The sequence below is a fragment of the Ranitomeya imitator genome, chromosome 10 (genome assembly GCF_032444005.1).
Source record: "Ranitomeya imitator isolate aRanImi1 chromosome 10, aRanImi1.pri, whole genome shotgun sequence".
In the NCBI taxonomy this organism is placed as follows: Eukaryota; Metazoa; Chordata; class Amphibia; order Anura; family Dendrobatidae; genus Ranitomeya; species Ranitomeya imitator.
This window is the reverse complement of record NC_091291.1, coordinates 142,628,538-142,648,287: the sequence shown is the minus strand read 5'-3', so window position 1 is coordinate 142,648,287 and position 19,750 is coordinate 142,628,538. Positions and strand designations below refer to the sequence as shown.

At 45.7% G+C, this 19,750-nt stretch overlaps 1 protein-coding gene across 7 annotated transcripts in view; it reads left to right on the top strand.

Moving 5' to 3' along the window:
- The window catches only part of ROBO3 (roundabout guidance receptor 3), a 438,180-nt gene that overhangs the window by 336,339 nt on the left and 82,091 nt on the right, over positions 1-19,750 (top strand). For all 7 annotated transcript variants that reach the window (XM_069741133.1, XM_069741132.1, XM_069741134.1 and 4 more), the window contains one exon: positions 17,175-17,501. In XM_069741133.1, the coding sequence (XP_069597234.1) occupies positions 17,175-17,501 (327 nt within the window). The remainder of the gene's footprint in view (positions 1-17,174; positions 17,502-19,750) is intronic.

Here is a 19,750-nt window from a genome sequence, read left to right as displayed (position 1 = left end):
TTTGCAGTTTACTGAGGTGACAATGAAACAGTCACAACCAATATGTGGGTAGAGCTCTATGCTGCGGTCAGCTCTATTACTTTATTCATTCATGGTATTTTAATATTTTGGATGATGTACAATAACAAATCGTATTGTGGTACCGTGTTAGCCAGAAAAATCAATGTGAATACTTTTCTGCCCAATGATGACAGAAGTATTCTAGGAGTGATACCTTTATTGGCTAACCAGAAAATAATAAGTTTGCAAGCTTTCTGAGCACAGAGGCTCCTTCTTCAGGCAGGATTTTTGTAATCTTGCCTGAAGAAGGAGCCTTTGTGCTCTGAAAGCTTGCAAACATATTATTTTCTGGTTAGCCAATAAAGGTATCACTCCTAGAATACTTCTGTCATCATTGGGCAGAAAAGTAGTCACATTAATATTTTGGATGAAATTGCTCTTAAAGGGAATTTGTCAGCAGCTTTTTGCTATGTTATCTGGGAGCAGAATGATGTAGGGGCAGACAGCCTGATTACAGCAATGTGTCGCTTACTGGGCTGCTTGTGGCGATTTTGATAAAATCCCTGTTTTCTCTGCTGCAGATCTAGCAGTTCTCCAAATGCTGAGCTCTGTATAACCCCGCCCTCCACCACTGATTGGCAGCTTTCTCTGTTTAACCCCGCCCTCCACCACTGATTGGCACTTTCTCTGTATAACCCGCCCTCCACCACTGATTGGCACTTTCTCTGTATAACCCCATCCACACCACTGATTGGCAGCTTTCTCTGTATAACCCCACCTACCCCACTGATTGGCAACTTTCTCTGTATAACCCCGCCCTCCACCACTGATTGGCAGCTTTTTCTGTATAGCCCCACCCACCCCACTGATTGGCAGCTTTCTCCGTATTACCCCACCCACACTGGCAGCTTTCTCTGTGTAATCCCACCCACACCACTGATTGGCTATTTTCTCTCTATAACCCCCCCCACACACACACACACCACTGGCAGTTTTCTGTGCATAGGCAGAAAGCTCATGAATATGCAGGATTAGATGGCAGCAGGTTTACTAGCCCTCCAAGTGATAATCTTCTGCCGATTAAAAAAAACTAAAAAAAAAAAACTACAGTAAGTAGCCCAGTAAGTGAGATAAAACTATGCGGAATGGGCAGCACCCACGTAGTATACAAACCCCTATAGCAAGGACAGCAAGACACAAAAAGAGAAAAGTGTAGCTGTATCCGGCGTCTCTAAAGTCCTGCTCGCTCCCTATCCCTGAGGACGTCCCACTTGTGTCGTTACCACCCCCCCCCCCCCCCATATTCTCCTTTGGCAGCCGCCCCCCTTGGCTTTTCTGTAATAGTTCTCCATTTATTGTCCCTTTATGTGGTTTATGGAGGCTCTCGGATCCTCGCATCCTGCAGACATTTTCTTCCCACTTTACGAAGTCTGTCTTACGTTGTATTTTCTCTGCTTGTGGATGGCCATGACCAAGCTGCCGCTCTGCGGGAGCGCACTGTCCGGTCACACAGTAAGCCAGGATGGAGAGTAGCAGTGCGCTCCTGAAGATCCTGGAATCACAGATGTAGTTTTTAGAGCCGGACATTCTTTCCTTTCTACTTTCCATCCTATTTGCTCTGTGCAAAGCTCTCGTTACACATTGGTGCTGTGTGTTTCTGTGATCAGTCGATAGATTTAGTATCATCTTGGCCGATTGATTTTTTTTTGTGATGGGAGATGTCATAAGATGCAGATCGGGGTTTTCCAGGTTTTTTTTATTAGTTTTATATCTCTGTCCTAGTGCAGTTCTGTTATAAACTAGGACACCGTCCTTTTAAGAATGATCCCTTTTTCATCCCCGTTGTGTATAGCGCCGGCTGCCCGCGGCACGCTGCTCTGTACTGTAATGCACTCGCTTTCTTAGGAGTATAATCCTTAAATATGGTTGAATAAAGTCATCTTGGGGCTCTCGCCGCCGAGGAGCTTACACTTTGTATAATTACAGCTGTGGGCACGCTGGTACCTGGCGGGATGGCCTTGAAAATATTCTTTTTATTAACAAGATTATTCCCAAATTTCAGGTGATTAACTGCGGTGATACTGGATGGAGGGGGATTATCCCGACCCTGCTGCGGGCTCATGTTTTATTTATATATTTATTTCCTCCATAGACAGTGAGTGAAACGAGCGGATTAGTGGGGGACTCAATTAGGCCTGATGCCTTTTGCCTCTGTTAAGTCAGGCAGGTATCCCGCACAATCCTCTTTTGTCTAATTGGCCTTCATAATTTGCATCTTTGTGTGAATTCCACCCTGGGGTCTAAACTCAGCAATTTCCCTCCTGCCATGCAAATAAGTCTTCTCCTCCAGCTCCTGAACAACAGAGGCCGGCTGGGCCTCATTAGCTACCAGGTCCCTGTATCCCCTCTGAAAGAATGTACGATATCGTGGCCAGTGGGGTCCTGATTATACCTGGACTAGGAGTAAGTGTATAGGAGTAAGTTTAACGTTACCCTGAAGTGTCAGATAACGAATATATCCAAAATTACAAGGAAAGTAAAAGTATGCTATATCCTGTAATGCTATCATGTAATACATCCTATGTAAAAGAATGTAACCGCTATAGTTCTGCTCCTATGTACTCGAATATAAATACTATAATACTGCCCCTATGTACAAGAATATAACTACTATAATACTGCTCCTATGTACAAGAATATAACTACTATAATACTGCCCCTATATACAAGAATATAACTACTATAATACTGCCCCTATGTACAAGAATATAACTACTATAATACTGCTCCTATGTATAGGAATATAACTACTATAATACTGCCCCATGTACAAGAATATAACTACTATAATACTGCCCCTATGTACAAGAATATAACTACTATAATACTGCTCCTATGTACAAGAATATAACTACTATAATACTGCCTCCTATGTACTCGAATATAAATACTATAATACTGCCCCTATGTACAAGAATATAACTACTATAATACTGCTCCTATGTACTCGAATATAAATACTATAATACTGCCCCTATGTACAAGAATATTACTACTATAATACTGCTCCTATGTACAAGAATATAACTACTATAATACTGCTCCTATGTACAAGAATATAACTACTATAATACTGCTCCTATGTACAAGAATATAACTACTATAATACTGCCCCTATGTATAGGAATATAACTACTATAATACTGCCCCTATGTACAAGAATATAACTGCTATAATGCTGCTCCTATGTACAAGAATATAACTACTATAATACTGCTCCTATGTACAAGAATATAACTACTATAATACTGCTCACTATGTACAAGAATATAACTACTATAATACTGCTCCTATGTATAGGAATATAACTACTATAATACTGCCCCTATGTATAGGAATATAATTACTATAATACTGCCCCCTATGTACAAGAATATCTATAATATAACGGTGGGAGTGTCACTCTGTCCGAAGCCTTTATAGACTGCGCAAGCGCGACGCACCGCGCCTGCGCAGTCTGGACAAGAGTGACACAGCCGAACTTACTTATCCCCCCCACCCCCAATATACCGGCCATGGGGGCTCCACACACCCGTGTATCCCGCATAATATAGCGGCCATGGGGGCTCCGTGCTCTGCAGCTCCGGTCAGGTTAGATGTAGAGCCCAGCGGAGCTCCAGGACCGTCGATGATGTTACCAGTATGTGACTAGTGACACGAGTGGGCGGAGTCAGTCCTCGCTGTGCTGGCTGCAGGGGTGCTGTATCCATTATAGCCAGCGCCACACTCAGGCAGTACAGCCACACTCGCCCGCACTCACACAGTACAGCCACACTCGCCCGCACTCACACAGTACAGCCACACTCGCCCGCACTCACACAGTACAGCCACACTCGCCCGCACTCACACAGTACAGCCACACTCACGCAGTTTAGCCGCGCTCAGTATAGCTGCACTCAGGCAGCACAGCCGCACTCGGGCAGCACAGCCAGAGAGAGAAAGATGGGAGCAACATATGGCAGAATGGAAACAGGAACAGGCAGAATGGGTGCAGCACATTACAACAGAATGGGGGCACAGGATGGGAGCAGAACATCACAGAATGGTTGCGCAGGATGGGAGCACCACATGACAAAATGGGGACGCAGGATGGGAACAGCACATGACAGAGTGGTTGCGCACGATGGGAGCAGCACATGACAAGACGGGGCACAGGATGGGAGCACGTGACAGGATGGGGACGCAGGATGGAGCAGCACATTACAGGATGGGGAAACAGGTTGGAACAGCACATGACAGGATGGGGGCGCAGGGTGGAGCAGCACATGACAGGATGGGGACGCAGGATGGAGCAGCACATGACAGGATGGGGACGCAGGATGGAGCAGCACATGACAGGATGGGGACGCAGGATGGAGCAGCACATGACAGGATGGGGACGCAGGATGGAGCAGCACATAAGGATGGGGACGCAGGATGGAGCAGCACATGACAGGATGGGGGCGCAGGGTGGAGCAGCACATGACAGGATGGGGGCGCAGGGTGGAGCAGCACATTACAGGATGGGGACGCAGGATGGAGCAGCACATGACAGGATGGGGGAGCAAGATGGGAGCAGCACATGACAGGATGGAGACCATATACCAATCTAAATGCTCGCCACCCGGGCGTAGAACAGGTTCAATAGCTAGTTAGTACTATAATACTGCTCCCTATGTACAAGAATATAACTACTATAATACTGCTCCTATGTACAGTACAGACCAAAAGTTTGGACACACCTTCTCATTTAAAGATTTTCCTGTATTTTCATGACTATGAAAATTGTACATTCACACTGAAGGCATCAAAACTATGAATTAACACATGTGGAATTATATACTTAACAAAAAAGTGTGAAACAACTGAAAATATTTCTTATATTCTTGGTTCTACAAAGTAGCCACCTTTTGCTTTGATGACTGCTTTGCACACTCTTGGCATTCTCTTGATGAGCTTCAAGAGGTAGTCACCGGGAATGGTCTTCCAACAATCTTGCAGGAGTTCCCAGAGATGCTTAGCACTTGTTGGCCCTTTTGCCTTCACTCTGTGGTCCAGCTCACCACAAACCATCTCGATTGGGTTCAGGTCTGGTGACTGTGGAGGCCAGGTCATCTGGCGTAGCCCCCCCATCACTCTCCTTCTTGGTCAAATAGCCCTTACACAGCCTGGAGGTGTGTTTGGGGTCATTGTACTGTGGAAAAATAAATGATGGTCCAACTAAGCTATAACAATAAATAATAATAATAACTAAGCGCAAACCGGATGGAATAGCATGCCGCTGCAAGATGCTGGTTCAGTATGCCTTCATGGCATGGTTCAGTATGCCTTCAATTTTGAATAAACCCCAACAGTGTCACCAGCAAGGCACCCCCACACCATCACACCTCCTCCTCCATGCTTCATGGTGGGAACCAGGCATGTAGAGTCCATCCGTTCACCTTTTCTGCGTCGCACAAAGACACGGTGGTTGGAACCAAAGATCTCAAATTTGGACTCATCAGACTAAAGCACATATTTCCACTGGTCTAATGTCCATTCCTTGTGTTCTTTAGCCCAAACAAGTCTCTTCTGCTTGTTGCCTGTCCTTAGCAGTGGTTTCCTAGCAGCTATTTTACCATGAAGGCCGGCTGCACAAAGTCTCCTCTTAACAGTTGTTGTAGAGATGTGTCTGCTGCTAGAGCTGTGTGGTATTGACCTGGTCTCTAATCGGAGCTGCTGTTAACCTGCGATTTCTGAGGCTGGTGACTCGGATAAACTTATCCTCAGAAGCAGAGGTGACTCTTGGTCTTCCTTTCCTGGGGCGGTCCTCATGTGAGCCAGTTTCTTTGTAGCTCTTGATGGTTTTTGCCACTGCACTTGGGGACACTTTCAAAGTTTTCCCAATTTTTCGGACTGACTGGCCTTCATTTCCTAAAGTAATGATGGCCACTCGTTTTTCTTTACTTAGCTGCTTTTTTTCTTGCCATAATACAAATTCTAACAGTCTATTCAGTAGGACTATCAGCTGTGTATCCACCAGACTTCTGCTCAACACAACTCATGGTCCCAACCCCATTTATAAGGCAAGAAATCCCACTTATTAAACCTGACAGGGCACACCTGTGAAGTGAAAACCATTCCCGGTGACTACCTTTTGAAGCTCATCAAGAGAATGCCAAGAGTGTGCAAAGCAGTCATCAAAGCAAGAGATGGCTACTTTGAAGAACCTAGAATATAAGACATAATTTCAGTTGTTTCACACTTTTTTTTAAGTATATAATTCCACATGTGTTAATTCATAGTTTTGATGCCTTCAGTGTGAATGTACAATTTTCATAGTCATGAAAATACAGAAAAATCTTTAAATGAGAAGGTGTGTCCAAACTTTTGGTCTGTACTGTATAGGAATATTACTACTATAATAATACTGCCCCCTAGGTATAGGAATATTACTACTATAATAATACTGCCCCCTAGGTATAGGAATATTACTACTATATTAATACTTCCCCCTAGGTATAGGAATATTACTACTATAATAATACTGCCCCCTAGGTGTAGGAATATTACTACTATAATAATACTGCCCCCTAGGTGTAGGAATATTACTACTATAATAATACTGCCCCCTAGGTATAGGAATATAACTGCTATAATAATACTGCCCCCTAAGTATAGGAATATTACTACTATAATACTTCCCCCTAGGTATGGGAATATTACTATAATAATACTGCCCCCTAGGTGTAGGAATATTACTACTATAATACTGCCCCCTAGGTATAGGAATATTACCACTATAATAATACTGCCCCCTAGGTATAGGAATATAACTACTATAATAATACTGCCCCCTAGGTATAGGAATATAACTGCTATAATAATACTGCCCCCTAGGTGTAGGAATATTACTACTATAATACTGCCCCCCTAGGTATAGGAATATTACTACTATAATACTGCCCCCCTATGTATAGGAATATTACTACTATAATACTACCCCCTAGGTATAGGAATATTACTACTATAATACTACCCCCTAGGTATAGGAATATTACTACTATACCGTAATGCTGCCCCCTAGGTATAGGAATATTACTACTATACCGTAATACTGCCCCCTAGGTATAGGAATATTACTACTATACCGTAATACTGCCCCCTAGGTATAGGAATATTACTACTATACCGTAATACTGCCCCCTAGGTATAGGAATATTACTACTATACCGTAATACTGCCCCCCTAGGTATAGGAATATTACTACTATAATAATACTGCCCCCCTAGGTATAGGAATATTACTACTATAATAATACTGCCCATAGGTATAGGAATATTACTGCTATAATAATACTGCCCCCTAGGTATAGGAATATTACTAGTATAATAATACTGCCCCCTAGGTGTAGGAATATTACTACTATAATACTGCCCCCTAGGTGTAGGAATATTACTACTATAATACTGCCCCCTAGGTATAGGAATATTACTACTATAATACTACCCCCTAGGTGTAGGAATATTACTACTATAATACTACCCCCTAGGTGTAGGAATATTACTACAATAATACTGCCCCCTACGTATAGGAATATTACTACTATAATACTACCCCCTAGGTATAGGAATATTACTACTATAATACTGCCCCCTAGGTATAGGAATATTACTACTATAATACTGCCCCCTAGGTGTAGGAATATTACTACTATAATACTACCCCCTAGGTGTAGGAATATTACTACTATAATACTACCCCCTAGGTGTAGGAATATTACTACTATATTACTGCCCCCTAGGTATAGGAATATTACTACTATAATACTACCCCCTAGGTATAGGAATATTACTACTATAATACTGCCCCCTAGGTGTAGGAATATTACTACAATAATACTGCCCCCTAGGTGTAGGAATATTACTACTATAATACTGCCCCCTAGGTATAGGAATATAACTACTATAATAATACTGCCCCCTAGGTGTAGGAATATTACTACTATAATACTACCCCATAGGTGTAGGAATATAACTACTATAATACTGCCCCCTAGGTATAGGAATATAACTGCTATAATAATACTGCCCCCTAGGTGTAGGAATATTACTACTATAATACTGCCCCCTAGGTGTAGGAATATTACTACTATAATACTGCCCATAGGTGTAGGAATATTACTACTATAATACTGCCCCTAGGTGTAGGAATATAACTGCTATAATACTTCCCCTAGGTATAGGAATATAACTGCTATAATAATACTGCCCCCTAGGTATAGGAATATTACTGCTATATCACTTTTGCCTGCCCTGTGACGGCTCTGGTTTGTACCTGGCTTTATCTCGGGTCTCCGGCTCTTTTCCTCCCGGATATTACAGAATTGTTGGAGCAGTGTGTGTCAGGCCACGGCTCTAGTGATAGAATTGCTTTGTATCAGACAAGTGGGAATTGTTAATGCTACAAGCTCAGTGTAAATTTTCTGCCTTTTAGAGAAGCGATAATGTATTCTGCTCAGTCTCCTCCAGAAAACCAAGCTGCAAAATGTAATTGAAAAGGCAGATTGCCGCCCGCTTGAATAGACTTAGTAAGTGTTCTGAGCCTCGGTGCCTCAGTAACCACGTCCACCTCATTAAAGTGACCGGCGCGGGGACATTAATACAACAAATGGTGGCACAGGAAAGCTGCGCAGAGATGGAGGGGTAATTACTGGAACGGGGTGTCCCTGAGATGATGGCACGCTCCGGCCATTTCATCTTCCTGTATGTGTTCACCTATAGTAAATGTGTCATATACAGGAATGTTACATTACTTCTAACATTATAAACCGCCTGTTCTTTATGTAGGGACCTCTGATCGCGGCGTTGACTCCAGAAGAACAAGGCTGTCATTTCCGCCCCGCCATTCCAGAAGCGGCCCAGTGTGACGGGTCACTTAGTCGCCATTGTCGCGGGGTAGACCAGGGATTCTGGCAGTGGTTTACATTGCGTTCGATCAGGATACATCATTGATCCCGTCTGCGTTCATTTTTATAATTGCCGAGCTCCGATTACAAGTTCATTTCCTTCCCGATGTCCATCAGTATCCGCTGAGAGAAGCGGTGAAGCATTTGCACCTGGCGTGACGGCTGTGGATACTTTGCTATAATATCTGTCGGCCCGGATCCAATCCCCGTGTTTTGTCATTAAATCCCACAGTGTTATTTTTCATCCGCCACTCTGCGACACACATTACACGGCGGCGCGGGAGCACGGATCACTCTGCGCTGACCTAATGATAAAATGATCTGTGTGTGACATTAATTACAGTATGAAGCGTGTCAGTGGTTCCCGTGAAGAATGGGCTCCTCTTAATTGCATTTCACATCTAGTTTATATGTTTTCTTTGCTGCGCACAGAGCGGGAGGATCTGCGCCATGCGACACGCGTTTCGCTGCTCTGCCCTCTGCGAGCAACATTCTGCTATTTCCAGAGATGTCTGGAAGAGACCAGTTATGTGCAGAAAGCCAAATCATTTTGCTAGTTTTTCTAGCATTTTACCACTTTATAATACCGTATTTAGTTTGACTACTATCTTCTACAGTTGGCGCATAATTTCCTGACCACCTCCAAGATCTCTGCAGTGAATAGAAATAATAATTGGGCCTGATTCATTATTGCATTTGCTCCTTTTTTTGTCGTTACAATGGCATCGGCTATCCCCCTCAAATACTCGCCTCTCCCCGTTCCCTGCTGCTTCGGTCTCCGCTGCTCCAGTCTCTTCAGTGTCTTCTGACTCTTTGTGAAGTCTCAGGGCAGAGGGTGCGAAGACATCACTACAGCGCACCCCCTGCCGAGCAGTGCAGAGTGCCAGAAGATTCTGCAGAGACCAGAGCAGTGGGGAACGAGGAGAGGTGAGGATTTGATGATTTAATTTATTTTTATGTATGGAGTATTCTATGGGGCCATTATATTGTATGGAACAATATATGGGGCCATTATACTGTATGGAGCATTATATGGGGCCATTTTACTGTATGGAGCAATATATGGGACCCATAATGTACTGTATGGAGCAATATATGAGGCCATTACATACTGTATGGAGCAATATATGGGGCCATTATACTGTATGGAGCAATATATTGGGCCATTATATACTGTATGGAGCAATATATGCAATATATGAGGCCATTATATACTGAATGGAGCAATATATGAGGGCATTATATACTGTATGGAGCAATACATGGGGCCATTATACTGTATGGAGCAATATATGGGGCCATTAGACTGTATGGAGCAATATATGGGGCCATTATACTGTGTGGGGTAATATATGGGGCCATTACATACTGTATGGAGCAATATATGGGGCAATTACATACTGTAAGGAGCAATATATAAGGCCATTATATACTGTATGGAGCAATATATGTGGCCATTATACTGTATGGAGCAATATATGGAGCCATTATACTGCATGGAACAATATATGGGGTAATAACATACTGTGTGGAGCATTATATGGGTCCATTATACTGTATGGCACAGTATATGGGGCCATTATACTGTATGGAGCAAGATATGGGGCCATTAAACTGTATGGAGCAAGATATGGGGCCATTATATACTGTATGGAGCAATATATAAGGCCATTATATATTGTATGGAGCAATATATGGGGCCATTATACTGCATGGGACAATATATGGGGTAATTACATACTGTATGGAACATTATATGGGGTCCATTATACTGTATGGCGCAATATATGGGGCCATTATACTGTATGTAGCAATGTATGGGGCCATTATACTGTATGGAGCAATATATGGGGCCATTACATACTGTATGGAGTGTTATATGGGGCCCATTATTACGGTATGTATGGAGCATTATATGTGGCTCATAATACTATATAGAGCAATATATTAGTCAAATATACTGCATGGAGTAATATATGGGCCTCATAATACTGTATGGAGCAATGTATGGGCCCAATTTTACTGTATGGAGCCCATAATACTGTATGGAGCATTACATGGGGCCCATAATACAGTATGGAGGACTGTGGTGTCCATTATACTGTACGGAGGACTATTTGGGGCCCATAATACTATATGGAGGACTATATGGGGTTCATTATTCTGTATGGAGCAATATATGGGGCCCATTATAGTGTACGGAGGACTATGTGGAGCCCATAATATTGTATGGATGACTACTGTCCAGTCTAAAATGAAAAGTCTGCAGACTCTTTGTGTGACTGCAGACTTAAATCCCTCCAGTGCAGACTGTGACCTGCGAGGATTCCCTGGTTTCTGACCTATTGTAAAATACGCTGGAGGAGTTCACCCCTGTCGATCTGTTGGAGATTGTCTGAGAGTTGGGGCTTTGCAGAGGGGTTTTGGTTCCTTTTTTTCCTACTGCAGGCAGGGGGACCATCATGCTGCTGCCAGTTGTCGAACAGCCAGTCGCAGGACAGAGGGACAGGACGGGTCAGGGAGGTCGGGAGCATCATGCTGCAGCCAGTTGTGTAACAGCCAGATGCAGGACAGAGGGACAGGATGGTTCAAGGAGGACTGGACTATCATGCTGCAGCCAGTCGTGTAACAGCCAGACGCAGGACGGGTCAGGGAGGACGGGACGATCATACTGCAGCCAGTTGTGTAACAGCCAGATGCAGGATGGGACGGGTCAGGGAGTACGAGACGATCATGCTGCAGCCAGTTGTGTAGCAGCCATACAAGGGACAGGGCGGGTCAGGGAGGACGGGACGATCGTGGTGCAGTGAGTTGTCTAACAGCCAAATGCAGGAAGGGACGATCGTGGTGCAGTGAGTTGTCTAACAGCCAGATGCAGGACAGGACGGGTCAGGGAGGACGGGACGATCGTGGTGCAGAGAGTTGTCTAACAGCCAGATGCAGGACAGGACGGGTCAGGGAGGATGGGACGATCATGCTGCAGCCAGTCGTCTAACAGCCAGATGCAGGACAGGACGGGTCAGGGAGGACGGGACGATCGTGGTGCAGTGAGTTGTCTAACAGCCAGATGCAGGACGGGTCAGGGAGGACGGGACGATCGTGGTGCAGCCAGTTGTCTAACAGCCAGAGGGACAGGACGGGTCAGTACCTGCTGGAATACTTCATTTTTCATTGTCTAGTTCCTTTTATTACCTGGGCCTAGATAAGACACCCGTAAAATGAAGCAGGATGTAGTATTCATTGTCGTTGGTCAGAGATATTCTTGCACAGAATTAAAATTCCATGTTGCTGTCAGTGGTGCCAATATTCTCCCCCTTTATTTGTGTGCATTCCCCTTTAAATGCCGTGTGTACACTCCAGTGATACATTGTTACTCTGGTACAGATATAGTGTAATTGACAGGTCCTGGTTGTGGGATTGGGGCAGGGGGCTTCTTGTGTGTAGGGCCATGGGGGGCTGCTGCTATTAGGTTACACATGGACAGCTGAGGGGCTGCAGCGGCGCTCTGCTGTGAGGAGTCACTGCAAATATGTCAGGTTAAATGCTCTTTTAGATTCATGACTTTCAGTGACCCTGTGCCCGCGGTCACCCGGTGTAGAAATGTGTGGGATATGAAAGTGCCCATTATACATGAGGATGCCTCATCTCCCCCCTGCCCGCTGCGAGACCCCCGAGATGATACTCTGAGAGATCCGGTGCCTTTCCATCTCCACAGGACACCGGGTTCCAGTTACCTCTTAGGTTTGTGCTTCTGGCGCTGACCAAAGTTCATGATGGGGAATGTCGTCCTGTGAGGACAAGATTAGATACAGCAGCTAAGCAGACCGTATCGCACATTATAGGATTAGATCCAGTGTCCCAGCAGACAGTATAACTTATGGTAGGATTAGATTCAGTGGTTCCGCAGACAGTATCACACATGGTAAAATTAGATACAGTAGCTCAGCAGACGGTATTGCACATGGTAGGCTTGGATACTTATTCCATTACTAGATGGCGTCACATCTGGGACATTTCCCCCATATTCCGGAATGACAGATGATCCCGGCCCTCCTCTATGGATCAGTAGTAGATCTAGTTTTTATTGTAATCCAGTGTCTTCGATGATAATTAACGCTTCGGTCATCCGGACCTTCATCAGAGTGATGTGGGTCACTTTATCTGTGTTACTCCATGTTACTCCTTTCCCTAATATCACACAGCACCGAGGCTGTGCAGGGATAGAGCTGGAGTGACAGAGGCTTCAGATCTACCAGAGCACTTTAGCCTCATTTGTATATCTGCTAAATGCTGGTTTCTGTGTAGCGGACTGACTATAAAAACGTCTTGCTGGACTTTGTAAGAGCGACATGCTCCTATAAATGCGATGGGGAGTGAAATCCTGCCAGCAGGTTCTCATCAGCACACAAATCTCACTTCTGACAGTTTGTTACAGTGTGTCAGTGCAGTCATCTGTCATTCTGCAGTCCTGGCCTATCCTCCAGATCGGGTTCCCTGAGTCCTGATATTTGGGGTCCGTACATAGCAGGGATTCCCTGTAGTATGTGGGCGCCATCGGCTACTGGAGAAGGATTCCTGGTGTTTCCTTCGCTGACAGCCGGCGGAGATGGGGAATGATGAGAGGTTGCAGGACTTTCCGTTGCACGATGGCGGAGCTTTCTTTACTTGCTCCTTTGTGATCCTTGGCGTGCGATGTGCTGGCGACATGTGGGTCTGATCAGCGCCGCCCGGGCTTCTAATCATACGGTCTTTTGAAGTGGGCTCTTGTTTGGAGAACTGTAAAGTCGACATTTGCAGATGAGGGGGATTCGTGACGCACGACGGTGGAGCTGCAGTATTGTGCTGCTTCTTAGTGTCACTGTATGGGGTACAAGGAGCGCCGCCATGAATGGCGATCATCCCCGTGTTCAGCCTGATGACAGAATCCACGGGTGTCTCCTGAAATACTCTGCGCCGGTGAGGCCGACACCTGCATCCTGAAAGATGTCACCTGGCCTTAGAAAGAAGCTTAGATACACCTGTCCAGCCGAGCGTATCACATAGTAGATGCTTAGATGCTCCCCCCAGCAGCACAGCACCAGGCTGCGAGGTTTAGCTCCGCGCGCCTGACACTGTCCCAAATATTAAGATTAGATACACAGCTCACCTGACAGTGTCCCAAATATTAGGATTAGATACACTGCTCAGCCGACAGTACCCCACATGTTAGGATTAGATACACAGCTCACCTGACAGTGTCCCAAATGTTAGGATTAGATACACTGCTCAGCCGACAGTACCACACATGTTAGGATTAGATACACGGCTCAACCGACAGTATCACAAATATTAGAATTAGATACACAGCTCACCCAAAGAGTGTCACAAAAGTTAGGATTAGATACACGGCTCAGACGACAGTACCACGCATGTTAGGATTAGATACACAGCTCACCCGACAGTGTCACAAATGTTAGGATTAGATACACAGCTCACCCGACAGTGTCACAAATGTTAGGATTAGATACACAGCTCAGCACACAGTACCACACCTGATATTAGATTCAGAGCTCAGCAGAGGGTACCACACATGTTAGGATTAGATACACAGCTCACCCAACAGTACCACACATGTTAGGATTAGATACACGGCTCAGCCGACAGTATCCCAAATATTAGAATTGGATACACAACTCACCCAACAGTGTCACAAAAGTTAGGATTAGATACACAGCTCAGCAGAGGGTACCACACATGTTAGGATTAGATACATGGCTCAGCAGACGGTACCACACAGGTTAGGATTAGATACACGGCTCAGCAGAGGGTACCACACATGTTAGGATTAGATACATGGCTCAGCAGAGGGTACCACACAGGTTAGGATTAGATACACAGCTCACCCGACTGTGTCACAAATGTTAGGATTAGATACACAGCTCACCCGACAGTGTCACAAAAGTTAGGATTAGATACACTGCTCAGCCGACAGTACCACACATGTTAGGATTAGATACACGGCTCAGCCGACAGTATCCCAAATATTAGAATTGGATACACAACTCACCCAAGTGTCACAAAAGTTAGGATTAGATACACAGCTCAGCAGAGGGTACCACACATGTTAGGATTAGATACACAGCTCACCCGACAGTGTCACAAATGTTAGGATTAGATACACGGCTCAGCAGAGGGTACCACACATGTTAGGATTAGATACATGGCTCAGCAGAGGGTACCACACATGTTAGGATTAGATACACAGCTCACCCGACAGTGTCACACATGTTAGGATTAGATACACGGCTCAGCAGACAGTACCACACATGATATGATTAGATTCAGAGCTCAGCAGAGGGTACCACACATGTTAGGATTAGATACACGGCTCAGCAGACAGTACCACACATGATATGATTAGATTCAGAGCTCAGCAGAGGGTACCACACATGTTAGGATTAGATACACGGCTCAGCCGACAGTATCCCAAATATTAGAATTGGATACACAACTCACCCAAGTGTCACAAAAGTTAGGATTAGATACACAGCTCAGCAGAGGGTACCACACATGTTAGGATTAGATACACAGCTCACCCGACAGTGCCACAAATGTTAGGATTAGATACACGGCTCAGCAGACAGTACCACACATGTTAGGATTAGATACACAGCTCACCCGACAGTGTCACAAATGTTAGGATTAGATACACAGCTCAGCAGACTGTACCACACATGTTAGGATTAGATACACAGCTCACCCGACAGTGTCACAAATGTTAGGATTAGATACACGGCTCAGCAGACAGTACCACACATGTTAGGATTAGATACACGGCTCAGCAGAGGGTACCACACATGTTAGGATTAGATACACGGCTCAGCAGAGGGTACCACACATGTTAGGATTAGATACACAGCTCAGCAGACAGTACCACACATGTTAGGATTAGATACACAGGTCAGCAGACAGTACCACACATGTTAGGATTAGATACACAGCTCAGCAGACAGTACCACATATGATTACATTCAGAGCTCAGCAGAGGGTACCACACAGGTTAGGATTAGATACACGGCTCAGCAGAGGGTACCACACATGTTAGGATTAGATACATGGCTCAGCAGAGGGTACCACACATGCCAGCTTAGATACACAGCTCAGCAGAGGGTACCACACATGTTAGGATTAGATACACAGCTCAGCAGACAGTACCACACGTTAGGATTAGATACACGGCTCTGCAGACAGTACCACACATGTTAGGATTAGATACACAGGTCAGCAGACAGTACCACACATGTTAGGATTAGATACACAGCTCAGCAGAGGGTACCACACATGTTAGGATTAGATACACAGGTCAGCAGACAGTACCACACATGTTAGGATTAGATACACAGCTCAGCAGAGGGTACCACACATGTTAGGATTAGATACACAGCTCAGCAGAGGGTACCACACATGTTAGGATTAGATACACAGCTCACCCGACAGTGTCACAAATGTTAGGATTAGATACACAGCTCAGCAGACAGTACCACACATGTTAGGATTAGATACACGGCTCTGCAGACAGTACCACACATGTTAGGATTAGATACACAGCTCAGCAGAGGGTACCACACATGTTAGGATTAGATACATGGCTCAGCAGAGGGTACCACACATGTTAGGATTAGATACATGGCTCAGCAGAGGGTACCACACATGCCAGCTTAGATACACAGCTCAGCAGAGGGTACCACACATGTTAGGATTAGATACACAGCTCAGCAGACAGTACCACACATGTTAGGATTAGATACACAGCTCAGCAGACAGTACCACACATGTTAGGATTAGATACACAGCTCAGCAGAGGGTACCACACATGTTAGGATTAGATACACAGCTCAGCAGAGGGTACCACACATGTTAGGATTAGATACACAGGTCAGCAGACAGTACCACACATGTTAGGATTAGATACACAGCTCAGCAGAGGGTACCACACATGTTAGGATTAGATACACAGCTCAGCAGAGGGTACCACACATGTTAGGATTAGATACACAGCTCAGCAGACAGTACCACACATGATATGATTACATTCAGAGCTCAGCAGAGGGTACCACACATGCCAGCTTAGATGCAGTGCTCTGCGGGCTTATTATGGGATGTCGGGTGTTTTGTGCTGTTTCTGATGGTCTTGATCTTCCCGTTTCAGGGTCCCGGCCTCGTCTGGAGGATTTTCCCCCGAGGATTGTGGAGCACCCGTCCGATCACATTGTCTCCAAAGGGGAACCTGCCACGCTGAACTGTAAGGCGGAGGGCCGTCCGACGCCCATCATCGAGTGGTACAAAGATGGCGAGCGCGTGGAGACGGACAAGGACGACCCTCGCTCCCACCGCATGCTGCTGCCCAGCGGCTCCCTGTTCTTCCTTCGTATTGTACATGGACGGCGGAGTAAACCTGATGAAGGGATTTATATCTGCGTGGCCCGGAACTACCTGGGAGAATCAGTGAGCCGAAACGCGTCTCTGGAGGTGGCACGTAAGTGGCATTGGGGGGTCAGTATGGAGAAGACCACCTGTACCAAGTGTATTAGTGCCAGTGATGTGCTGGAGGTCATAAGGTGGCTATGCGATAATTTGTGGAGCGCCCCTTTAATGTCTATTACACGAATAGAGCAGAAATTGGGTAGAAGGGCATGGAGAATCGTCTCGGATGGGTCATATCCAGACTGGATACATTTTGGGGGGCCGATGTGCCGTGTACAGAATATCCTGCATCGGGACCTCCTGGATAAACTGGCAAGTGTCCGCCGAGGCCCGCTGTGACAGATCTTGGACCGTATGTTGTGGTGTGTGGTGGCCGTGCCTTGGTGGCCACTATCGGACGGCTCTGTGGACAGTGGGGAAAGCTCCATGATGGATTCTCACCAGGAGTGAGGTGAGCACTTGTTACATTCTGGTTACCATGGTTACCTCACACCATAGTTACAAGCTTGTAAGTGAGGTTGTCAGACAGAACAGCCATAGAAACCAGTCTGAACAGGCTCTGAGGGCGCAGAAGGGGCGAGAAGGAACGTTTCCGGCCAGTCTCCCCTTTATCCCCCATTTGCTGTGGGTTTTTTTTTTTACAGTGGGCAATCCCTTTAAGTGATTCCATACGCTGCATCCTGAGCAGGTCTCTGGCTCCCGGGTCCTCCTGGTCCTGTGTGTAACTGGCAGGTTATCCTGGGACGTGTAGTTCTGCAGCATCTGGAGGGTATAGTGTGTGTCGGTAATATTCTCATCCCCGCGAGCAGGCGGCCATTGTGGGCAGAGGAGCCTTATTGATCGCTCTGCGGTGATGAGTATCCGAGCCTCTCCATCCTCTCCCTGAAGAGCGAAGCTCCGGAGATCTGCTCCACACTTCCCCCGAGGACCTCATTTATATCGGCTGAGCTCGGCGGGGTTAAATGAGAAATTTTATATCCCATAAATCAGCTCGGGAACAAAATGTCTGAAATCGCCGGGAGACGGGTAAATGTTTATAGATGGAGATGGGAGGAAGAATCGGAGTAAAAAAGGAAAGAGGAGCAGAATGATAAATCCACCGATCGTCTCACCGGCAAAATATGGAAAAGCCAGAAATGTCCCAGTGCAAATAACGAGTTGGATAAAAGTCATTATATAATAAATGGTGAAAACGTGTCTGAGCCCAGAGGAGCTGAGATACGGCGCTGTCTGAGCCGACACCGGTCAGCGATCGTTAGTGGTCAGATGGTGATAGGACTTAAGAAATGGCGTAAAACCCCAAAGATCCGCCTGTCTGTGCAGCGTCCCCTGGTTATCTGTCTGCAGACCTCAGCAGGCCAGGAGCTGCCATCCATCAGCCGGCGGAGGTCGCAGGTCGCCATTGTCTGGGGGGGTCCGACCTCTCCCCGGCTGACTGACACCAGCAATTGGATTTTTATTGTCTTAAGATAATAACAGAGAAGCATCTCGCGGGTGATATCTGCAGGACGAGGATTCTGGGGTCATAGGTGTCAGTAATGGGCCTTGGCGGGCGATGGATGTTCATGATATGCAGCACATCCATATACAGCGCTTCGCCCTCTCCTCGCCCCGCGGTTATATGGAATTCCGCCAGAAATAAAAATCATAATCAGCAACACAAAAAGGAAGAGCTGTGTATAATGGTGTCATAATGCAGCGAGCCCTGCTGTAACTGCGGTTATCTGTAGTGAGGAGCGAATATACTCGTTACTCCAGACTTCCTGAGCGCTCGGGGGTCCTCCGAGTATTTTGTAGTGCTCGAGATTTAGTTTTCATCACCTCAGCCGAATGATTTACAGCTACTAGCCTGCTTGATTACATGTGGGGATTCCCTAGCAACCAGGCAACCCCCACATGCACTTCTGCTGCTATCAGATATAAATCATTCAGCTGCGGTGATAAATCTCCGAACACCAAAAAATACTCGGAGGACCCCCCGAGAGCTCAGGAAATCTCGAGTAACGAGTATATTCACTCATCACTAGTTGTATGTGGTGTTACACAGGACTGCAGGTGACATCTACTACATTATCTGTACTGGGAGATATCACGGTCATCTGTGGTGTTACATAGGACTGCGGGTGACATCTACATTATCTGTATATCACTGTTATCTGTTGTGTAACAGCAGTGATAACTGAGTACAGATAATGTGGTAATGTCACCTGCAGTCCCATGTAACTCCACAGATAACAGTGATAACTGAGTACAGATAATGTAGTAGATGTCTCCTGCAGTCCTATGTAACACCACAGATAA